General features: G+C 39.9%; 1 protein-coding gene across 3 annotated transcripts in view; it reads left to right on the top strand.

Moving 5' to 3' along the window:
• FAM222B (family with sequence similarity 222 member B) overlaps nt 1–20,218 on the top strand; it is a 91,480-nt gene extending 71,262 nt beyond the window's left edge. Inside the window, exons 3-5 of one of the 3 annotated variants that reach the window (XM_075196831.1) lie at nt 706–834; nt 5,003–5,083; nt 11,430–20,218. In XM_075196831.1, coding sequence (XP_075052932.1) covers nt 11,447–13,321 — 1,875 coding nt within the window. In that variant the 5' untranslated portion in view covers nt 706–834; nt 5,003–5,083; nt 11,430–11,446 and the 3' untranslated portion in view covers nt 13,322–20,218. Of the gene's footprint in view, nt 1–398; nt 535–705; nt 835–5,002; nt 5,084–11,429 lie in introns of those variants that run through there. The other 2 variants (XM_075196830.1, XM_075196829.1) reach the window with 2 other exon arrangements.
• Nucleotides 20,219–21,463: the final 1,245 nt, after the last annotated feature.

The raw sequence follows: 21,463 nt of genomic DNA, 5'->3' as shown, positions 1-21,463 counted from the left end.
TTTTTTTTTAATTATTATTATGTATATATTTGACTATGTGATGTTTTCAGGACTACAATGAAATAACACGTGTATAAGTAATGTCAAATCTTAGCTCTTGCAATTAAAACAGCAGCAAGTCGTGGACGTAACTACATCTAAAATATGAGCCCACACTTATTTTACCCTGCAAGAAGATTAAAGATCTTAGATAGTATTGACTTCTGCCTTTATCAGTATACCCCCTGCTGCAGACGGGTAATACTGGTACGTGCTGTACGACAGCGGCAGAGTGCGCATGCGCCGCGTGTCTGGCTGAAATGGCGGTGGGTGGCGGGGCAGCGTCTGCGACTTCTGTTGGTGGTTACGCGCACGCGCGTGACGACACCCCGCAGCACGCCAGTGCGCGCTGACGTCACTGGCGCCGGGCGGACCAATGAGAGAGCTCGGCCCCTTCTCTCAGTGCCTGCTGATTCACCAAATAGTAATCGGCAAATCAGCAGGCACTAGGAGGACGGGGCTGAGCGCTGCCATTCATCATCCGATCCAGCCCAGGTAAGTGAGCGGCGCTGCGGCCCTCTTCCCCCCCGGCCGCCTGGGTGGGTGAGCCCGTCCTCCCCCCGGTGGCTGCTGGGTGGTGGGCCCTCCCGTGGCTACGCCCCGCAGTGTGTCTAGTGTCTCCGTGTTGTGCCCCCGGTCTGACCTGTGCTTTCTCTCCATGTACAGTGCGAGGAGGAGTGCGACCCCCTATGCGGTGTTAGTGCAGCTCTGCCATGCTGGCCTGTTAGCCAGGACCAGGTGACCTCGCCTTCCAGCTTCTCCCTCACCCGCAGATGAACACTGGACTTCAGAAATGTAAGTGTAATGGCTGTGGCCTGTCCTGAGCTCCCCGGCATTGTCTGGTGCCGGGAATCAGCTGCTCTGCAGCACTCTCCTCTCGTTATCCAGTCTGGCACCTCGCTAGAAGCAAGTCCTCTCCAATCCCTTCTAATACCCTAAATAGGGCTCCACTCCCCTTCTTGTAAGGTCATTGGTGTATAATTAACATGGCAGCTATAGTGTAATAAAGGTTAATTAAACCCAGAACATGAAACTACATTCTTAGTGAGGTGATGCATATAATATTTATGAATCTTGTGGGCTGCCATCATGCCCCTTAAAGTGGGCTATACAGTGCTGTCCGTATTTATTATAAATTACATTACATAAAAATACAATCATACTAGAAGATTTAAACAGGTTCTAAAAAAGTGTACTAAAGCATATGTCCTGGCCCAAGTCATTAACTGTCATTTATGGCATATGTGCCACCCCTGTAAATAAATGATTATAAAGCTACTTCTACAGAAATATGGCAGTGAGTAGAGATAATTTTGAATAAACAATAATTTGATATTCACGAAAAGGCAAATGGTACAATTCACCTTTCTTTGCTATATTTAGGATATATATTTATAGTCAACTTTAAAAGACATCTGACTAGTTTACAAACTGAAAGTAAAGTGCCACTAATCGTGAAGCACAGGTTATTCTAATATATGTAACGTTATGTATTTCCAAGGTTCCACAGATTCCATAGCACTGTATTAAAACAATTATAGATTGAATATAATGGATACAGTAAGCAAAAACACAAATATATGGGGCAGTTGCTCTTAAGAAGCACAGATGAGTGTGAGTCACACAGAATGCAGCAAAAGACATAAGGACATACAATGGAGACAGACATGAGACAATGGTTTGAGAGGACGCTGCCCATGAGAGCCTGTATTCTAGAGATTGTAATGGTCTCCTATATATTTATAAAACCTCCCTTTGACACTATATATACATTTGCTATGTGGCTCATTCTAAGATAATATCCTCCTTTACCAGCCATTTTGTGCTTCATAAGGCTTCCATACTATCTCGCACACATTTAGCCCCAATAAGTTATTTTTTACTGGTGTGTTTGACTGGTAGAAGTAGAAGTATTTTTAATTAATGAAATGTTATTGGTATTTCAAGGAGGGGAAAGGGCTAGTCTAATTGAATGTGAACTCCTTTTTAATAAGAATAATCATAATATTGGTGTTCCTGAGACTTGCTGATATATTTGCTTTAAAATATTCATTGCTCTACCTACTGCTTGGTCTTCCTTTGTTAGTGTGTCATATATCAGGTAGTTGCCAAAGTCCCTGATAAATGCCCCTATAAACCAGGTATGGCACTAGCCTGTTAACTTACAGCTGTTCATACTGCACAATCAATTTCTAGTCCTCCTAGTCTGACCTGTAGGATCTCCAGCTTGCTCTCATGCTGCCTTTTGAACAACAATTTATTCACTGAATTACAGTGCAAGCTGAGGCAAATGCTTTTTCAAGAATCTTTCTATAAAGGCAGTGTGATGTACTTTTATTTAATTATGGAATTTTTTACATCATATGGTGTTTTGTAGAGTGACTATTGCCTTTAAAAAGTGTCCTTTAGTTTTATTGGACCACAGTTGAGACTGCGCATGTGCGTTTTTGTGACCGAGGCCTTAATTTATAAGGTATAATATTCCCTTCAGCTTGCAAGATTCATGTTTGTCCCCAATAATGGGTTAAAAAAAAAGCCCTTTTCATCTAGCTGGTAATCTCTATGCTGCCATATTGGACACATGTTTTCCTTTACTAAATTATCCTGTGAGGATGGTTGTGCTTGTACTTCCGGGAATAGGTGCTCTTCTGAAGTTAGCTTTGGTATAAACCGTAACCTGATTGGTTTTTCATGCGTTCATATTTTTATTGTTTCTAGCTTTGCCTGCCTAATTCAGAGAAGATGTTGGAGCTCACAAGTATTAGCGGCAGTACCCGTAGTAATATCACTGGTTCCTAGCACATTGATAGGTTACATACGGGCTATGTCCACTATTCTATTGAGTGAATGGTTTCTGCCAAACTGTAAATTGGTGAGGTTTTTGTAAGTTACATTTCTTTAATTGTGTTATTGATGATTAAAATGCAAATACTATCAGTTTTCAGTTGTCTTCTCCTTTTGAAACATTAATAGTATAATAGTAGTCTTTAAAGGTGTTTTGGTAGGGTATTTTTTATATACTGATCCCTGGGACAGCCTCCTTCCTTGGCCTCTGAATGGGTGTTTAGCAATGTTTCTGGTTGTCATTTCTACATTTCCCATGCTTGTCATTTGTATGTTGGGATCATAGGTCAGGTGTAGGGTGTGATAATGCTTCTTCTGGCCCATCACTACCATCTATAGTTGTTGTAAAGAAGTGCATGCGGACACTTGGAGGTAGGAAGATTGGTATGAACACCCTTTTACCAATTTTTAAGGTGGTGATATAAATGAGACAATCCACTTCATTTCCTCCCAGCTGCCAGTTCTGGAGAAGTGGAACGGCAAAAAATTTGCACAGCTGCATTGAATTACAAAAACCCCATTTCATGTACTTGCCTTCTTCTGTCTGTTGTATTACAGCAGCTGAAAGTCTATTCGGGTGCTCCGCCTGGCTTTAGTTCCTGGATAGTTGGTCATTGAGTGAAACAAGTGTCAACCCATATACGATTTTGTTGGCCATATAAATGTAAGGAAGACCTAAAGTTGGCCACACAGGCCATTCCTGCTGCTAGTCCTGAGTGGCAGTATCCTTGTCTAATGTAGCCACACAATAGCTGTTTGATCAATTCTAGAATGTATTCTAACTTGTTGGTGTGGTTGGTAGATCTCTGTTCTCACAGCAGTCCTCTGCCAGCTATGTGGTGTTTTATGTCAGATATAATCAGAGCAGGAGCCAGGTAGCCAATGTGCCCGAAAAGTGACTGCTGACGTTTAACTTTTGACAGACCCTTCTATTGATATTATGGGATACACACATTTCCTGACTCGCGTTGGCTCCTAGATTTGCCTAATCGGCTCCTGAATTATACATGATTTTCTCTACTTTGCGATTTGGATTCTCTTTCAGCTTTGATAGTTATATATTTTGTGATATTGAGTGTGATTAGCGAAACTTCCTTCTCATGAGATAGGTCTAAGTCAGAGATGCTGAGCCAAAGGGAAAAAAATGATTGCATTTGTATTGCATATCCCAAAGACAAAAAGTAGTCAGCGCAGGATATTGTAAAAGAAACAAACTCTGTACTGAGCTATCCTCTAAATATCACTGTAGAAAGATAGGGGTTTTGAAATGACTGCACTTGTCATATTTTCTCCTGTTTACGAGTGCTATAGTGTTTGTGGGGCAGCTGGTCTAATTTGCCTTCTGCATGTCCCAGCATTCTTTTTGCTGTGGCTCCAGGCTGCTAAGTTACCAGAGACAGAATGCTGGAGCATAGTACAGAGAAGTCAGATTTGTCCGGATACTTTGTATCCACCTCTGCATAGTAGTCGCGGCATCTGTCAACCACAGCAAGCTCTATGCAGTGAGAAGATGCTGCTGAAGGTAGGAGTATGGAAGTTGTGAACACTTCTAGATAGCTGCTATCACGCAGACATTGAAAAAAAATAGGGTGGAAATACTACTTATGGATTTTTTCAGTTTGATAAAGTAAAACCGCTAGATTAAACCTAGTTTTAGTCTGTGTTCCTCTTATCACTAAAATGTATAGCATGCATTCTTCTTAATCCTGGCTTTTATTGTGTTCTTGTCCCAGCGGTTCCAGAGCCTGATGTAGTTTGTGATAGGTTTACTGCTACTTTGCTTAATTTGTATGCAAAGGATTGCCAATTCTCTGAAAATGACTTTAATTACAGTTTTATCAAGAGCATTGTCTTGAAGAAAGATTGCGAACCACACATTAAGTGTTGAGCGAAGGATGCTTACGTACAGCTATGTTAATGAAACTGTATTCTAGGCACTGGATGGCTCAAGAAATCAATTTGCTCATTTTTAGTTTCCATTTGTTATCTGATGGCTCCATTTCCAGCTTCAGAGTGCTCCCCTTCAACTTCATTTTGTCTCTGGTGGCTGACCCTCTAGCGTTTACTAGTGTGGACATTAATGATCTGTCTTCTGACTGTCATACCTTCTTTCTAACAGGTCTTGTAAGTTGCAGCAGTCTGCTTTTCCGATGTGGTGCGATTTCGATGTAGCACAATCACCTGTCTTCGCTAGCACTTTGTAAGTTCTATAGTGAGCCTTTTTGTTTCGATTCTAAAACCTTGGAGTATACTTGTTTTCCGTTACCATTGTACAGCTATTGCCTATTAACATGCCTGTTGCCCTTCAGTAGTCTCGGTAGGCAAAGCCGTAAAATGAAATACATTCTCACAGGAATAGACATGGAACACCCAGTAACGTTGTAACAGCAATTAAATGAGTGGATTCAAACATAGGGGCATATTCAATTGTTGGCGTTACATGTAAAAGTAACACGGCGTGCGCACTATTAGTCATTACGGTAATGGTGCGCGTAAATACCATTATTACGGTACTTTTCACGCTGGATTTCAGCTCGCAACTCTGGGAGCTGCGAGCTGAAATCTGGCTTAGTATTATCGTAATAACGGTAATACTTTTAACGCTGCGGGAATGGCAACAATTGAATATGCCCCATGGTGTTGGATGAAGAGGGAGATGGAGTTTATTTACAATATGCATAATTGCTCCCTGCTTTGTAGTATATTTAAAGATAATCTATTAAAATGGCATTTACAAATGTACTAGGAGAACCGCTTCTAGTTTATAAACTGCTGATTCTTTGTGTGAATTTTTTGCTATCCTTTTATTCAACACCCATCATAATCACCATTTATTTATATAGCGCCACTAATTCTGCAGCACTGTACAGAGAACTCATTCACATCAGTCCCCGACCCATTGGAGCTTACAGTCTAAATTCCCTAACATAGACACAGAGAGACTAGGGTCAGTTTTGATGGCAGCCAATTAACCTACTAGTTGCTTATTAAAACTTCGGAACTCTTTACAATACAATCGGAACCAGTCTGCTTTAACAGTGATAATAAACAGAAATCAATGAAAATATTGCTCCAATGTAAGTTATGACCTATTCTCGCACACTCTCTTATTGTTCTGTCACAATAGTTAGATCCTGTTACAATAAAGTAACATGTATTTAATTTGTTTTGCATATAAGGCAGTATATTTTGAGGCTACTAAACTGTTCCAACCCCCTGGAGTATTTGTGTCACAATTTAAAAAGAAATAATTGAGACCGATCGTGTCTTGGGCTACTTCCTGCGATACACGATTTGGCATTTTAACATTGTCATGACCATTATCTTTGTGAAAAGGAAATAATGGGAACTAACCATTTAAATTGGCTGCTCAATGATCAAATCAAAGTATGTCTTTATGATCAAACGTTTTTTGTTTATCTAGTGTCTTGATGGTTTTTACTATTGATAAATGCTTGCAAATGTATGATCTATGATTTTACAGGAGAAAGTTGATTTTTGTCCATATGTGTAATTTTGTTGGTCTTAACGTTTGTTTGTAAAAAGTTGTGTTGTGTGGCACATAACCGTAATCTTTCAGTGAAGTCAGGCTGGTATTTAGTCATTGCCCTCATAACTTCAAACATGTCTCATGTATTGTAAATTGCTTCTTCATACTGTTATATTAGGGGGAATGTTTTATAAGCGTATTTGTGTTCAGTTGTACCAAATGTTGCTTATTAACATTAAGATAATTAGAATTGCTAGTTTTTAATGATTACATTAAAAGCCACTTGAAAGCATTGGATGCAAGCAAGTTTTTGTTTATTTTTGTGTAGGGCACTGTAAATGTATGTAGCTAAAATTTCTTTAGCTTTAATCATCTCATTGTGCTGCAGAAGAGCAGGCGGATTATGAGTTGTAAACCTTGGGCTCATCACCAAGTGAGGCCTAACTACTGTGCAAGGCTCCTGTAGAGTCACAATGGCTTGGCATTCTTTATTAAATGGAAAGGCATTTTTTGTCTTGAGTTACTGTTCCCTATGCATTTAAAAGCATAAGTACATTTTCATGACTATGCAGTAGCTGAATAGACCCCATTAGCTTCTAATTAATTTGACCTATGTCGTCATTTTGTGGGTTTAGTAGCTGGCACTTCTGCCTCACAGCACTGGGGTCATGAGTTTGATTCCCGACCATGGTCTTATCTGTGTGGAGTTTGTATATTCTCCCTGTGTTTGCATGGAGTTTCCTCCTACAATCCGAACACATACTAGTAAGTTAATTGGCTGCTATCAGAATTGACATAGTCTGTGTGTGTGTGTGTTAGGTAATTGAGACTGTAAGCTGTATTGGGGCAGGGACTGATGTGAGTGAGTTCTCTGTTCAGCGATGTGGAATTAGTGGCGCTATATAAATGATGATAAGCTGTAGCAACCTGTCAGACCTTCACGTTTGTCTTGTGATTTGCAGCAGGAGTGACCAAATCTGTATGTTGTAAATTGGTGATTTGTTAAGACAATTCAAGATGTATCTTGGTGCAGTGAGGGTGAATAACGCTTTGTATGTTAATATTTTGTATTCTGTAAACATTATATATAACATTAATTAATATAACATAGTGACTGGTGTAGTTGCAGTAGAAGGTTTGGCTTAGAAAATTGACCCTTCTGTTATCAGCAATGTTTTGCAAAATGTGTCTGAAAAGTGATTTGGCTGTAGTGGCCTTCAATGGCAATACTGATAAGAAGTCTGCTTGGTGTGGGAGAAACTCCTTCCTGATCAAGTCTTCCATTCTTTAAACTTGTGTGAAATCTTTGTCAATAATTGTCAGTTATTGGAGCCGTTTAAATAGACCAACTAACTTGTTTGTTGCTCGTTGAAGACCAATTAAGTGACCAGTGTCTTCACTTGTTTGAGCTGGTTTTGTATTTTACTGTGGAGAGTTTCCTAAAAGTGCTTTTTTGTGTCCGTTGGCATCGCCAACTCTGAGACTCATACTGCAGACACACATCCTCCTGCTGTGTATGATGTCATTCCTGGGCAGCCTGCTATGAGGAATGAACTGTGAGTACAGTGTGTACCAGTGATCCCTACTTCTGCTGCATTTAGTGTCTGTGTGGAGAAATACAAATGCTGTTTCCATTCATTATATGAGGTTACTCTTGTCTGAGCAGTCATTGCAAATTCAGCCAACATCCCTTGGGTAAAGTATGGACAGAGTTACTGAAGTAGCCTGGGTGATTGTCCTAGTTAATGCCTAGTTACCAGAATGCACTTTGGTCAAGCTGTGCGTATAAATGGGGGAGCAACAGTGGGCTAAGTCCATTCTTCTTTAATAAACACATAAGACATGTATCCAAAAAACACACAGCACAAGTAGAAAAGGTAGCAAGAGTGTACCCCTCCCCCCCCCCCCCAATAAAATAAATAAATCTATAAATAGGTGAGTAGTTATGCTGGTTGTGCTGACCATAGTGGTGTGAGCTACAATGCACTACTTAGCTGCAGGAGGCTTTCTCACAGCTGGAGTATGATGCAATTAAATAGTTGATACCTTTGACAGACAAGCAGATATCTCATATATTATTATCTAGTGTTTTTATAATTCTTCCCTTTTTAATAAGTTTCTTTTTGAACGTGGAGTATTCTAAACCTACAATTCTGCTGTATTTTGTAAATGGGAAGTTTGCTTGGTACTTATGTCTTTGAGTGAACTGTGTAGTAAGGAAGTTATCTGGTAGAATTGTATAGAAAGGTTAAGAAGGTAGTTTCAGAGGGTTTTTTAAGCTTGTCTAAAGGTTTAGTTTGAGGCTAGAAGATAGTTGTTGTGTGTGTTTGTTTTTCTTTTGCAAATTAACATGAGTAATGGAAGTTAATGCAGGTCTTCCCATTAAACATTTAACTGTTACAGCCACCACCCTTCCCTGAATGTACAAATGGAATTTTCCTATAGGGCTCTTTTGTTGGTGGTGAATGTCCATGACTGTAATTGTATTATTTAAATGCATGCAAGTTCTACATGCGCAGGTTTTTAGTACTAAACTGCAGCATAAATGCTGCTTGTACCCTACACCAATCATCTTGCATCCATATTCTGATATTTAAGACTGAGTTCCCAATATACGCGGTTAGTCGCTTATCATCCTTCGCTTTATGCTGGCCACTTTCATCAGAGGTTCTCCTGGTGCAGGGCAAGGCGCTCAACAGTTCAGATACAAATAAAGCGGTATATTTGTCATAGAGAAATGATCAAACATTCCTTCAACATGAAAATGTAACATCCCCCCAGTGTTGCACTGTTATTACCGCTTACCTGTCTCAGCCGGAACGCCAGCAAAGAGATGATAGCATTGCCCTCACATTTGTTAGTGTGGCCCCTTCTTGTCAGAGACGGTTACTTTAGGAAGCTCATAAAAAAATTCCACTTGCTGATTGCTGTTCTATTTCAAGTCGTTGAGCCCAATAAATGGACCGTGAAGTCTAGCATTTGTTTAAACTGTTAAATTGCAAGATTAAAAATAGCTTCTGAAATAAGTTTGTTTTTTTCCAGAGAGCCGCACAATTTTTAGCCTTGGAGAAATGTTACTCTGTATAGAACAACATTTAGACATAAATGTAATCCTTGGCAGTGCTGGCCTAGCATTATTAGAGATTTGATGTAACGCCATAAAGCTGAGCTAGAATTTCTATTGCATTGTTCATACCCTATAATTAGTATTTTTGCATTTATTTGTTTTTGCTTGGTACAGCATTTAGTTGCCCACGATAGAAACTGAACTAGCTGCAAGACTAATGCATTGTCTACCTATACGTACTAAAAGAACACATTACATACTCTAAGCAAACCACCTGCTGAGTTGCTCATGTAAAGAGCCTGCAGTCTAAAATATTTTTTTTCAGGTCATTTTAAAAGTAGTGCAATAGAGTTACTTGAAAAGACTGCAAACTTGTATGGGGCCTTTGTGGGGCAGTGGTTAGTATTGATCTAGGCAACCATGCTTTATGCAGTAATACTCTCCTACCACTAGAGGGAACCGCTAAGGCCTAACTTTCATTAGCACAGAAGATAATTATTGGTATGTGTTGCACTAGATTATTTTACATATCGGCACATAATTATAGTAAATGGGGTGTTTTTAACATAACTGTAATAATTAGGGTTGTGACAGTTCAAGATACACTCAAATAACCTGTCACCCCAACATTGTATTGGCTCTACAATGATGCTGGGCACATTTTTTTTTTCTCTCCCTATACGTAGTCTTTCTTCAACTTTTTACCTGGGGCCTTTATGTTTAAAGAGTCTTCTAAAAACTTATTTACAGAATTCATCAAAAGTGTGTATAATTGTTAAATAACATTGAGGGTATATTTATCTATTTTGTGTGCATATGTGTTGGGATTTTCTCTTTAATGGTTTTGATTTGTAATGAATGTTATACAGTGTAGTTGCAGCTTTTAGGTGTTTGCCATCTGTTCCACTGTTGTATTACTGTGTTGACACTATTGTTGTTGTCACATTAGGGTATTGTGTTGTCTATAGCCTTAGGAGACCAGCTAGTTTGTACCACGTGAGGTATGATTGCTGTGCACGGCTCTTGTAGAGAAACACACTTGTGGCCAGGCATTGCAAGTCTATACATCACAGAAAAAAGTATTAATTCCACATTGATTACAAGGCACCTACCATATCCTATACAATCTAATCCAAGACGTGCTCACAACCTATGAACTACTTTTCACTAAAAGTCATATCTAGTTGATCTGTGTCTAAGTAGATGAGCCTTTTACGGAAGAAAGGCTGTACTGTGTATCTTCCTGAAAACTTGTTGGTTGTAAATCACAATAACAATAAGGAGCAGCAATCTGCCTTTCGGGGGAAAAGCATTCGGTTGTTGCTCTTAAGAACATACTTTGTACATAGTTTTCACATTGAGCGGTAAGCATTACTAAAAATAGCCCTATGCTGGCTTTGGGCAGTCCTTCTGTTGGATGATCCACTATTGATGAAAATGCAATCTATCATTTCATTAGCAACTTCTTACTTCTGTCATTGTTTTGTAGTAAGTTGGCTCCATTCACATGATTATTGGTTCAGTTCACAGTTTATATGATAAGTCAGTGGAACCCAGATTTTATCAGTTCAAGGCACCCCTAGGATCTCCATAATTTTTCAAAGGCACCCCTAAGTCAAAAAAATTACCAAATAGTCACCCGCCTTGCTAACCAACTGCCCTGGCCGAGGTACCGCTGTGAGATCGCCGTGGCACACAGTTTGGAAGCCACTAGGCCAGTGTTGGCTAACCTGTGAAACTACAAGTCCCAGCATGCTTTGCCAATATATAGCAGCTTATTGCTGAAGGGGTATGCTGGGACTTGTAGTTTCACAACACCTGGACTTTCACAGGTTCGCCAACACAGCACTAGCCTAAACAAATGTTACTACTGTATGTTAGGCTACAAAATGTAACCGGTTTAGTTGCGCCTCTGTATGATTGTTTTTCGTTTCCATTTAAAAGCTTAATCTTTTACATAGCATTGTTTTCTGTTCCTTTTTTTGGCAGGGGATACTACACAGAAGATGAGATCTGCTCAGCATCCTACTCCAGCAGAATTGGATGCTTATGCTAAGACAGTTGCCAACAATCCCCTGACAATTAAAATCTTTCCAAACAGCGTTAAGGTTCCCCAGAGAAAGCATATCCGCCGCACCGTGAACGGACTGGATACATCGGGTCAACGTTACAGTCCATACCCTTCACAGGTCAGCACAAAGACGGGACTTTTGGCGATTGTTAAGTCCCCAGCTAAAAGCGTTTTGAAGGGCTTTGACGGCACCCGTGCCCGCCTCTTGCCAGACTCCATGATGAATCCCCCATCGTCTCCATATATTGCACCTAGCACTTTAAATCACCCTCAGGGGCTTACTCGCCCCCAGCAAGCCCTGCAGCATGCTCAGGCCCTGCAGCACGCTCAGAGCATGCAACAGCAGACTTTGTCACACTCTCAGAGCATGCCACCTGGACTGCAGCACCCACAAAGCCTGCCACACCCTCAGACGTTGCAGCACCCTCAGGGCATGCCACAGGGGCTGCAACATTCTCAGGGTCTGCAAAATACGCAGAGTATACCCCAGCCACAGGCTCTACAGCATCCACAAAGTGTGCAACGCGCACAGGGTATTCAGCACTCGCAGAGCATACCACAGCCACAGGCACTGCACCATGCGCAGGGACTTCCACAGACAATGCCACGCCAGCAGAGCATGTCACAGACTCTGCAGCACCAACAAAACCTCCCACAGGTCCTGCAGCACTCTCAGAATATGTCTCAAGTGATGCAGCACACACAGGGAATGCAACACCCGCAGAACATGGGGTCACAACATTCGCAAAGCATATCCCAACAGTCAACGTTACAGCATGCCTCTGGCGTGACTCACCAGACTCTGCCACACTCTGCCAACAATATTCTGCAGTCAGGTTTACATGGAGCACGAAAGATGCCCGATGCAGATGCCCCTCCGAATGTGACAGTGTCTACCTCAACTATCCCCCTTTCTATGGCTGCAACACTGCAGCAAAATAGACCACCAGACCTGGGTAGCATTGTGCACCAGATCAACCAGTTTTGTCAGGCGAGGGCAGGAATAGGCACTACCTCCGTGTGTGAGGGACAGATCGCCAACCCTAGTCCTATTAGTCGTAACCTGCTTATCAATGCAAGCACCAGAGTCTCCACTCACAGCATCCCCATGCCTTCCTGTGTTGGAACAGCTGTAGACCATGCTGCTGCTGCTATTTCCTCTGCTGCCTCGGGGAATGTACCCATGGTAAACATGAGCAGAGTGCCTGCTTCATACCCTAATGATCTGAAACCCATGGCGTGGAACCAACATCAGCTAGCACATCTGCAACAAATGTGTGGAGAATCTGGTGTTCCTTCTGGGAAGCTCGGTCAGAGAGAAATGACTGCCCAGGGCTTTCCAGGCAAGCAGACCTCCTACCCACAAGAACTGTGCATGAGCCAGTCTTTTGGCCTAAAGCCCCCCATTGAGAAACCAACACCTTCCCCTCCTGTGAATGGATTGCCGGGTCCCTTGCCATATACCAATGGACACTATTATCAGCCCTTATGGAATAACATTCTGCCTACTCCAAACAGCGACAGTTCGGGATCACAGGACCTCACCATGCCTTTCCATGGAGCACAGGCAGCTGGTGCACCATTGGATTGTGCAGGGGGCACTCACTATAGAGCCGTTGGGGGAGGATCTTCCAACCAGAATAGCGTGATGCAGACCATGGATTACCTAACTGGAGGGGACTTTCAGCAGTCCTGCTTCAGAGATCAGAGCATGGCTAACCTTGGAAAGGTTCAAAGACCCCAAATGAGTAGAGCCCCTGAACCAGCCGATAGTCGAAGTATTCATGTTCAGCATCCAGGGTATAGGTAGGCTGCTGTCACTTTGCAACTGAGAGGGTTTAGTCTTAAGTGATTAGCAAGGCTCTTGTATCTCGTCAATTGATAAACTTGTTGTGATCATTATATGCAAAACAAGCCACACTGTGCTGTAATTCAGAGTCTCTAATGTACTTTGCTCTGTTTGTTTTTTCCTTTTACCTTGTCAGTGATTGAGAAGACACTGTTGCCATGCAATTCTTTACTGGCTTCCTGGCACTGAGGGGCTTCAAAATGCTGCTTTATTTTTATCGTGGGAACACTAAGCCCTCCAAGTGTTATGCTGTGTTTTGTGGGGTTTTTATTGGAGTGGGGATGGGTGGGGTTTTCCCTTAATCCCCCTTCTCTTTGGGCTATACAGATTATAAAATCAACCTTCTCTTTATTATGGTCATTGAGCTACAGGTGCACAAGTTCTATAGATCATACCATGTATGTACCTCTGATCTAATGGTATATTTGTGCTGGTGAGGAAAGGCACACAGTCTAATTGTTTTTACTCGCTTCTACTGTCTCTGCAGCCAATAAAATGTGAATGATCAGTGGATGCACACTAATTTAGAGAAATCATTAAAATTCTAACTTGGGCTTTGACAGAAGAGGTGAATATTACATGTTAGTGATTTGTAAGCTAAGAGCCCAAAGGTTGTCCTGGAGTCCCTGTTCTGCAGCTTTAATTCTGCTTTGCGTTAGAAGCAACCCTTAGGGCTCGTTCGCACACACACGTGCTTTTCATAAGATGTGCTTTTATCTATTGTACTCACATGAGCACGTAAGAAATAGGTTGTGTTCTAAGATTTTAAATGTGCAGTTACAATTTTAGAACGCAGTGGTGTAAATGGCACTATTGACTCTTGTTTGGCGTCTGTTTCATGCACTTTTAGTGGATTTATGTAAACCCATAAAAAGTGAAAAACAGATGTGTGTGAACGAGCCCTCAACAGTTGGGTAAGGAGTTTAGGAAGTTCAGCTAAGCAGTAAAGAATTGTGTTCGCTCTTTTTTTTTTTTTTTTTTTTATCACCTTAACTCCCAGGTTCCCTAACCCTTCTTAGGTGGTGTGTGTGCACGAAAGCAGTTTGGTTACCCTTAATGTCATCTGTTTCTTGGTTTAATATAAGTATAGCCTTGCTGCTGCAGTGCCTTAAATCAAAGTCTAATTACAGAAGATTACAATGTCACATTTATGGCTAGTCCTGATAATAAACACTAAGCTTTATAATATTTGCCTACATTGACTAGTACCATTTTAGTTTAATGTGAAAGTCATTTCTGTGATATTACAGATTTTGGGTAGGTTCTGGAACACCTACAAACATGTTTTAGTGGCCACTGAATATGTTGATAAGATATTTATCCACAGAGTAGAGTTTGTGTTTTTCAAATTCTATGGGGAGAGCTATATTTCTGCAAGAAATGACAACTGACCAATTTGACAATGGCACACTATTGGTCTATGTAGAAGTGAGCTTTGAAAAGAGAGGGAACATTTTCTTAAGAGACATTATTTATTTGCAGAAGCAAATGATTATGAAAGTCATTCAAAATATTTGAGATGCATAAGTTAAAATGATCCAGTGGAGTCAGCAATTTTATGAGATTAACCAATCTTGAGCCCATCATTTCACTACCGACTTCACAGAAGCATGAGGTCATTTTTATGATTTTCATGTCCTAATGATGTCCCTAGTTTATATAGAATGTATATGCTGCAATCTTGGTTTGTCTTCTTTGTGTTTAGGTGACAGGTGCACATTAATGCCACCAAGGCTGATTAAATCCTCTATTTCCGTTTGTGTTGCTCTTTGCCACCAATATTGACCAACCCACCAGCACTCTGCTGGTTTTTAGAAGACCAAGAAGACAGAGCATGTCACTTTTATAAATATCTACTTACACTTCACCATCATTCCTTTATAGCTATGCTTCTCAAACCACCAAATCTGTAACGTGCTGCATAGGTTGACTATCTTCTAGATTGACTCTTAAAATAAAAAATAACTTAAGTGTGTAGAAACCACTATTGTGTCCTGTAGCATTCTGAGTAAAATGGTTGCTTTAGATGTAGTTGGATTAAGTCTGATAAACACATGCAAGTGAAAATGTCCTATGGTGATCTATTTGTAATGAGTCACAAAGTGTCTATTTTCTTTAAGCACTTACAATATTCAGCTAAATTCCACTACATACATCCATTTTCTTCTAGAGGCAACTATGCACGTTTGTTTCATGATAAAGCTGCGGAGCAGATTCTATCACCCACGCATTATCATCTTCATTTTCCATCTAATTAATTGGACCTGCATCCGTTTCCTTTGACATAGCACACACTAATCCCCATGCCCCCCAATGCAGTTGGAAATTAATTTGAAGTGCGTCTAAAACATCAGACCACATTATACATACTTTCAGTTTTAAATATCTGATTGTACTGAAGATTCTGGCAACTATAGCACATACAATATGATACTACGAAGAGAAATTTTCTTTGATAACAAGTATGATCTGATTGCATGAATCCACAATACAAAAAGATATAAGTAGTTTTATTATTGTTTAACAAAAAATACAATGTGATTGTAACATGTACTTGCCATAAATTGTAATCTAGATAAATTTCCACTCTTCAGTGTTGTGTTTTTGAGTCTGGGGGCTAGATTTACTAAACTGCAGGTTTGAAAAAGTGGAGAAGTTGCTATAGGCAACATCTCCACTTTATCAAACCTGCAGTTTAGTAAATATACCCCTGAGAGTGCAAAAACGTAAGTGGAATGAGAAGTGAGGACATGTGTTGTAAATCACTTTTGCTGGCATATTTCACGCCTGTCATTGAGAGGTTATTGATACCTTCCATATTCTCTATTCAAGTTTATTTAGTAAATTGCCGACCTGATTTAATGCTGGCCACCCATGCTGCAATAACTTGCATAATCTGGTGCAATATTGCAGCATGTTTTATCCAAAAATTACTGCAATGCCTGATATTCTACTTGAATACAATCGGATTATCGTCTGGCATGTTGGTAAATGTGGTCATTAGATAGTGGGTTTTTACCTATTCATCTGCACTAACAGGCCTCAGCGGTGTTGGATTTTGTTTAATCTGGCCAAATTGGACAGTGGTCCTTTTGCCTAGCTGCTAATGCCCAACAGCAGGATTAGTCTGTGTGACCAGCCTTACAGATCTTTGCTCAGAGGAGGTAAAAAGAGAAATATGTTCATGTAATTTTATCTGCACCAAAATCCCAGCTGGATAAATGCTTCTGTAAACCAGCTGCTTTATCACAACCTCTGTGTACCTCTGTCTGCATTACAGTAAAGGGTTGGGCTTTGATATAATCTCTTGATCTGACAAAGGCACTCATGATAGGCTTTCCTTAGCAGGCTTGCATTTGTTGGTTGCCTACTGTTTATCTTTAGAGATTTTTCAAAGACCCGAGCGAACTACTGTTCTAGGCTATGAATGCTGTAGTTCCAAGAGGTGAATGGGCAGGTCCTATGCAGACATTGCAATAAGCATCATTATTGGATATGGTGGAAAACACAGGCCAGGGATTGCTATTGACCAATGTGCTTCTGACATCATTGACAGTGTCAGTGAAACCAGAAAATATCCCAGCCTTCAGCTCAAGTGACAAATAACTGGAATCTCATTTGGCACACTTAGATGGAAGTCTTAACCTGGCCCTATTGTTTTTTTCAAGTAGAATAGCAGAATCATCTGATGTATGGTTGGTTACACCTGGTCTTATCCTGTCATGAGCAGAGGGCAGCAATTAGTAGCCAAATTGGATGACATCCAGCTATCTAGCCTCTCGGCCTGAGCCACCGGATGGCTTCCATTGTCATTTGGGCCTGTTACTACAGTTGGTAGATGACCACACACGGATCTATGGAAATAATCTCTAATCCCATTCCATATTTGCACACATGCTCATTAATTATCCAGTCTAAGTTCATTATTGGCATTGCCCAAGTCTTTGGAGCATGCACCATATAGTATTTTACCAATTGCCCAAGATCAGCCTGTACAGCCAGTATTAGTCCCAACTTCTGTCATACGTGAAATAGAGGTTGTTGGAAGAATATTTTAGAAAAGGATAAGAATTTTTATTTTATTTTTTTAATATAAATTTTCATATGTTTAAGTGAAAGGGGAACAATCATTAAACATGGAGAGTATCTTTTGCTTTCAGACAATGGAGGCAGCCATTTTGTGACCTCAGGAAACCCCAAGTGAAATGCTATCGATTCATAAGGAACTAATGATGCCCCTTCCTGAAATTCATGAGGCCCTGTCTGTTAGTGAATAGCTTACCTTGTTGTTGATAAGGTGCACAAAATGGCTGCCTGCACTGTTTGGTGTAAGATTCACTTTAAAACTTCGCTTAGACACATTGTTGAGTATCTACTTCACCATCCCTCTGCCAATCAATATTTTAACCCTTTCCACCTAAATGTTGCATGAGAAATACATTTTTTCACAAGAGAATTGTGTACCCTCCGGGAAACTAGTAATTTAAGCAATTCAACCATCAGAAAAAAATAATCCTGACATATTTGTGATATGAGAAAATAATGTTGTGCATGTGGAAATGTGCTCAGCAAAATTAGCCAGCAATAATTAAGTGGTTTTATCTTTTTTCATTTTCAATCTATGGGCTCTTATAACAAGCAAATCCCATATATGGAAAAAAAATTGTTTTTTTTTTTTTTGTTTTTTTTTTTATTCCAGAAGTGAGAAGTGAACCCCACAACACCCCCACCCTAAGCTTTCCTTTATAATTTACCATTGTGCTTGTTTATTGGAGACAAGTGTGAAATGTCTGTTAGCACCAAGCAAGCCCCCAACTCCGTAGAACCTTGTTAAGCTTGCTGGTCACAAGAGCTCTTGGATGATCAATGAGCTTGTAAAATACACTGTGAAGTGCTGATGCCAACCAAAGGGTTACATTAAGTATACTAGTGAAAATAACTGATATCATTTTTAGAAAGGCCACAAGGCTTTGTCAACTGTGAAAATGTATATATGTTTTTATATTCTATAGTTAGGTTTTGTGTTCAGCTCTGTTCTTCCAATAGTAAATTTAAATTCAATAGAACTGTTATGTAGTCACATGCCACTGTTGTAGGTCTATGATTTGGGTATCTACTTTTAATTTATATATTTTTTTTAATTTTATGGAATACCCAGATAACTTTTTAATGATTCCTTAAAGAGATACCTTTTTGCCTATCCACAATTTGTGTGCTCATGAACATGTAGCTTATTAATTCCTTAGGAAACCGTGACATGATCACTGAATAAAGTCCACTCCACAAAATAGCTGCTTTGTTAGTGCCTCTAAGCTGTCGCTATTTCCTAGTAAATTGATGGGCTGCCTTTCATAAGGAAAAGGTAAGAAACTGGTGCTGATTGGTGGATTTTGTTATAGCGCAACGTTAGGTATTGTAATGCTGCTGGACAGCCTTTCATCTTGTTGGCTTCCTCAAGGCACACTACACCCTGTGATTGAACGAATTTGAGCACTGTCTGGCTTTTCATGTCCTCATTCTGTGAAAGTGAAGAAACCAATTGAATATAATGATCACAACGAAGTTTGAGGTTGAATGTCAAAAATGAAAACAAAATGTAATACTTTCTATGTACACTGGCTAAAAGTTAATGCTATACTACTGTAATTAAGTGTAATATTTCTGTACGAATGTTGCTTGTTAGTGTGGGTTTCAGTAGACCGGTATGAGTGAACCCACCGCCGTCACTGGCTGCGCCCTTCACCGACCTTCTGATAGACAAACAAAGCCTTAAGTATTTGCCTCTTTATACACTTCATGTTTTGTTTCTTTGCTTTGCAGGCCTATTGTTTCATTCTCCTGGTAGTTGCTTATACATAAATGCCAAATTCCAGCCACTACTTAGACAAGCAGAGATTCCGCTCTTGGCAAGCCCTGTGGTGTAGTAGAACCATCACCTACAGAGTGGAGGCATCCTTTCGGTAGGCCATAGTCCTATATATATATATATATATATATATATATATCAATTCACTGGGAATTTGAGCTGATATCATCGGCTTCTTGTGCATTGATAGGTTATAGTCTTCTGAATATTGTAGCTATTATGTCTGCCTCCACGACTTGTACACTTTACAGTGACCTCTTTAACCTAGGAATTAAAGCAGCATTGTTAGATCTGCTATCTCTGTTTCAAGAGCAGGAAGTATGTTTCATTAACCTATATAACCTTGAAACTTCTCTATTCAGAGCTTGTTACAAGTATTTTGCAATCCAGTGTTTTGTAGAATTGGCTCCTGCTGCCACACTGCTATTAACCAGAGCATTAATTGCAACCAAACGTGTCAATTGTTTCCTTTTCTAGACATAAGCTATATAAATAGATTTGGACCAAAACCAAAGGGGTGGGGAGATAAGCTGACAAGGCCTACAATTGCTGCTTTAATGTGTCCTAATGCTGCTTCGTTACAGTGACTGGAGTTGGTCTTTATTGCTCATACATTGTAATTTTACCGTTTCCTTTTGACATTTGTCTATAAAATTAACATATTTTGTCATCTATAACTTATTAAATCTACCCCCAGCCCCTCACAACTGAGAACCTAGTGTCACTTTTTTATGCTGAATTAAAACTGAATTGAAGGCCAGTCCTCAAATCTACTTTTTCATTTTTTTTAAGCATGTTTCACAACATTAACATCTATAGAAACTAAAAAAGGCAAAACCATTAAAATAAAGTACTTACAAGTTTTGAAGTGACGTTCCTAGGTGGGTAGAAATTCTTTAAATTTGTTATAAGTAGTGCGGGTGGCTAGAAAATATATATTTTATTTCAAAACTATGTAGGTCTGACAATTTTTATTTTATTTTTTATTTTGGTTCGCCGTTACTTTTTGCTTTCTTTTCCAAGACTCCTTTATTTAATATTTGTACTAGCGTATTGAAAGGTGTTCTGAATGAACTTTTCCATGCCAGCGTGCTGCTGTTGGTCTCCATCCTGGCAGAGGCTGATGGCAGAATATCCATAGCACAGTAGGAAACCTTGGACTAAACATTATGTGCTGGCTGGTGTTGCCTTATATTTAAAACAAACAAAAAAATGAGAATACGAGTAATGTAAACATGTCTATGTTCTGCCAAATAACAGCAAGATATGAAGTTCTAATTTATTTTAACATTTTCTGTGTCATGAGTAGTCACTGTTTCCAGTGCTGGGAAACAATGTGAGACTGAGGCTGTCGTGTCATGCAATATTTCCCCAACATGTTACCTCCCAGAAGCCACGGTTTCCTCCTTCCTTCATTCCATCCCTTGCCTGGGCCCTGACTTTTAAAGTGATATTCTGCTATGTTGGACCCTGTAAGCTGTATTTTACCATCCAAATACAACCTGCCTCCTCTAATAAAACATTGGAATCCTTGTCTCTTGTCTTGTTAGCTTGCTGCTGCCGTCAATCATAGTTGTTGTATTTACTTTGTGCTTTGTTTTTTACTTGTATGTTTTTTTTTATTTTTCCCCATGAAGCTGAAACTGTGAACAGGTAATATAGAAACCAAGTAAATATGACTATAAATGACTTGGATGTTATGAATCGTGCTCAAACACGTAAAACAACCTTTGTATGGTGGTTTAATTTTATCTGGAAGAACATTATGATCTTGTGCTCTTCTAATTACTCAGCTTTATTGGTTTGAGGCTAAAGAGACCTTTAACCAGTATATGTATTGGTATAATGGTGAAATGTTAATGTCCAGTGTTCTCCATTTCAGCAATTAGTCACTGGCCTGAAATGAATATAAAACTTTACAGCGTTTATTTGTATTGGGCTTAGGATGCTCCATTTCAGTAGATCAACATTTTTAAAGGGTCTGTTTGAAATCTATTGGACACCATCCACACCATCACTCCCTGATGCTGGCTTTTGGGGGATGTGGTCTACAACAGTGGGACCATGCCACAAAAATCGGGCTTGTTCACTTAAAGGGTCACTACACCGATCATACAAGCTGACTTTTCTATAAATTAAGAATAAGTAATGTTCACAAATATGTAAAAGTTTGACAGTGAAAACTCTTTTTATATATTATCATTGATAGCAGAGAGTTGCGGGTGTGATCAGCATGT

This window comes from Mixophyes fleayi, chromosome 2 (genome assembly GCF_038048845.1).
Source record: "Mixophyes fleayi isolate aMixFle1 chromosome 2, aMixFle1.hap1, whole genome shotgun sequence".
NCBI classification, from domain to species: domain Eukaryota; kingdom Metazoa; phylum Chordata; class Amphibia; order Anura; family Limnodynastidae; genus Mixophyes; species Mixophyes fleayi.
This window is presented reverse-complemented; position numbering and strand designations above follow the sequence as displayed.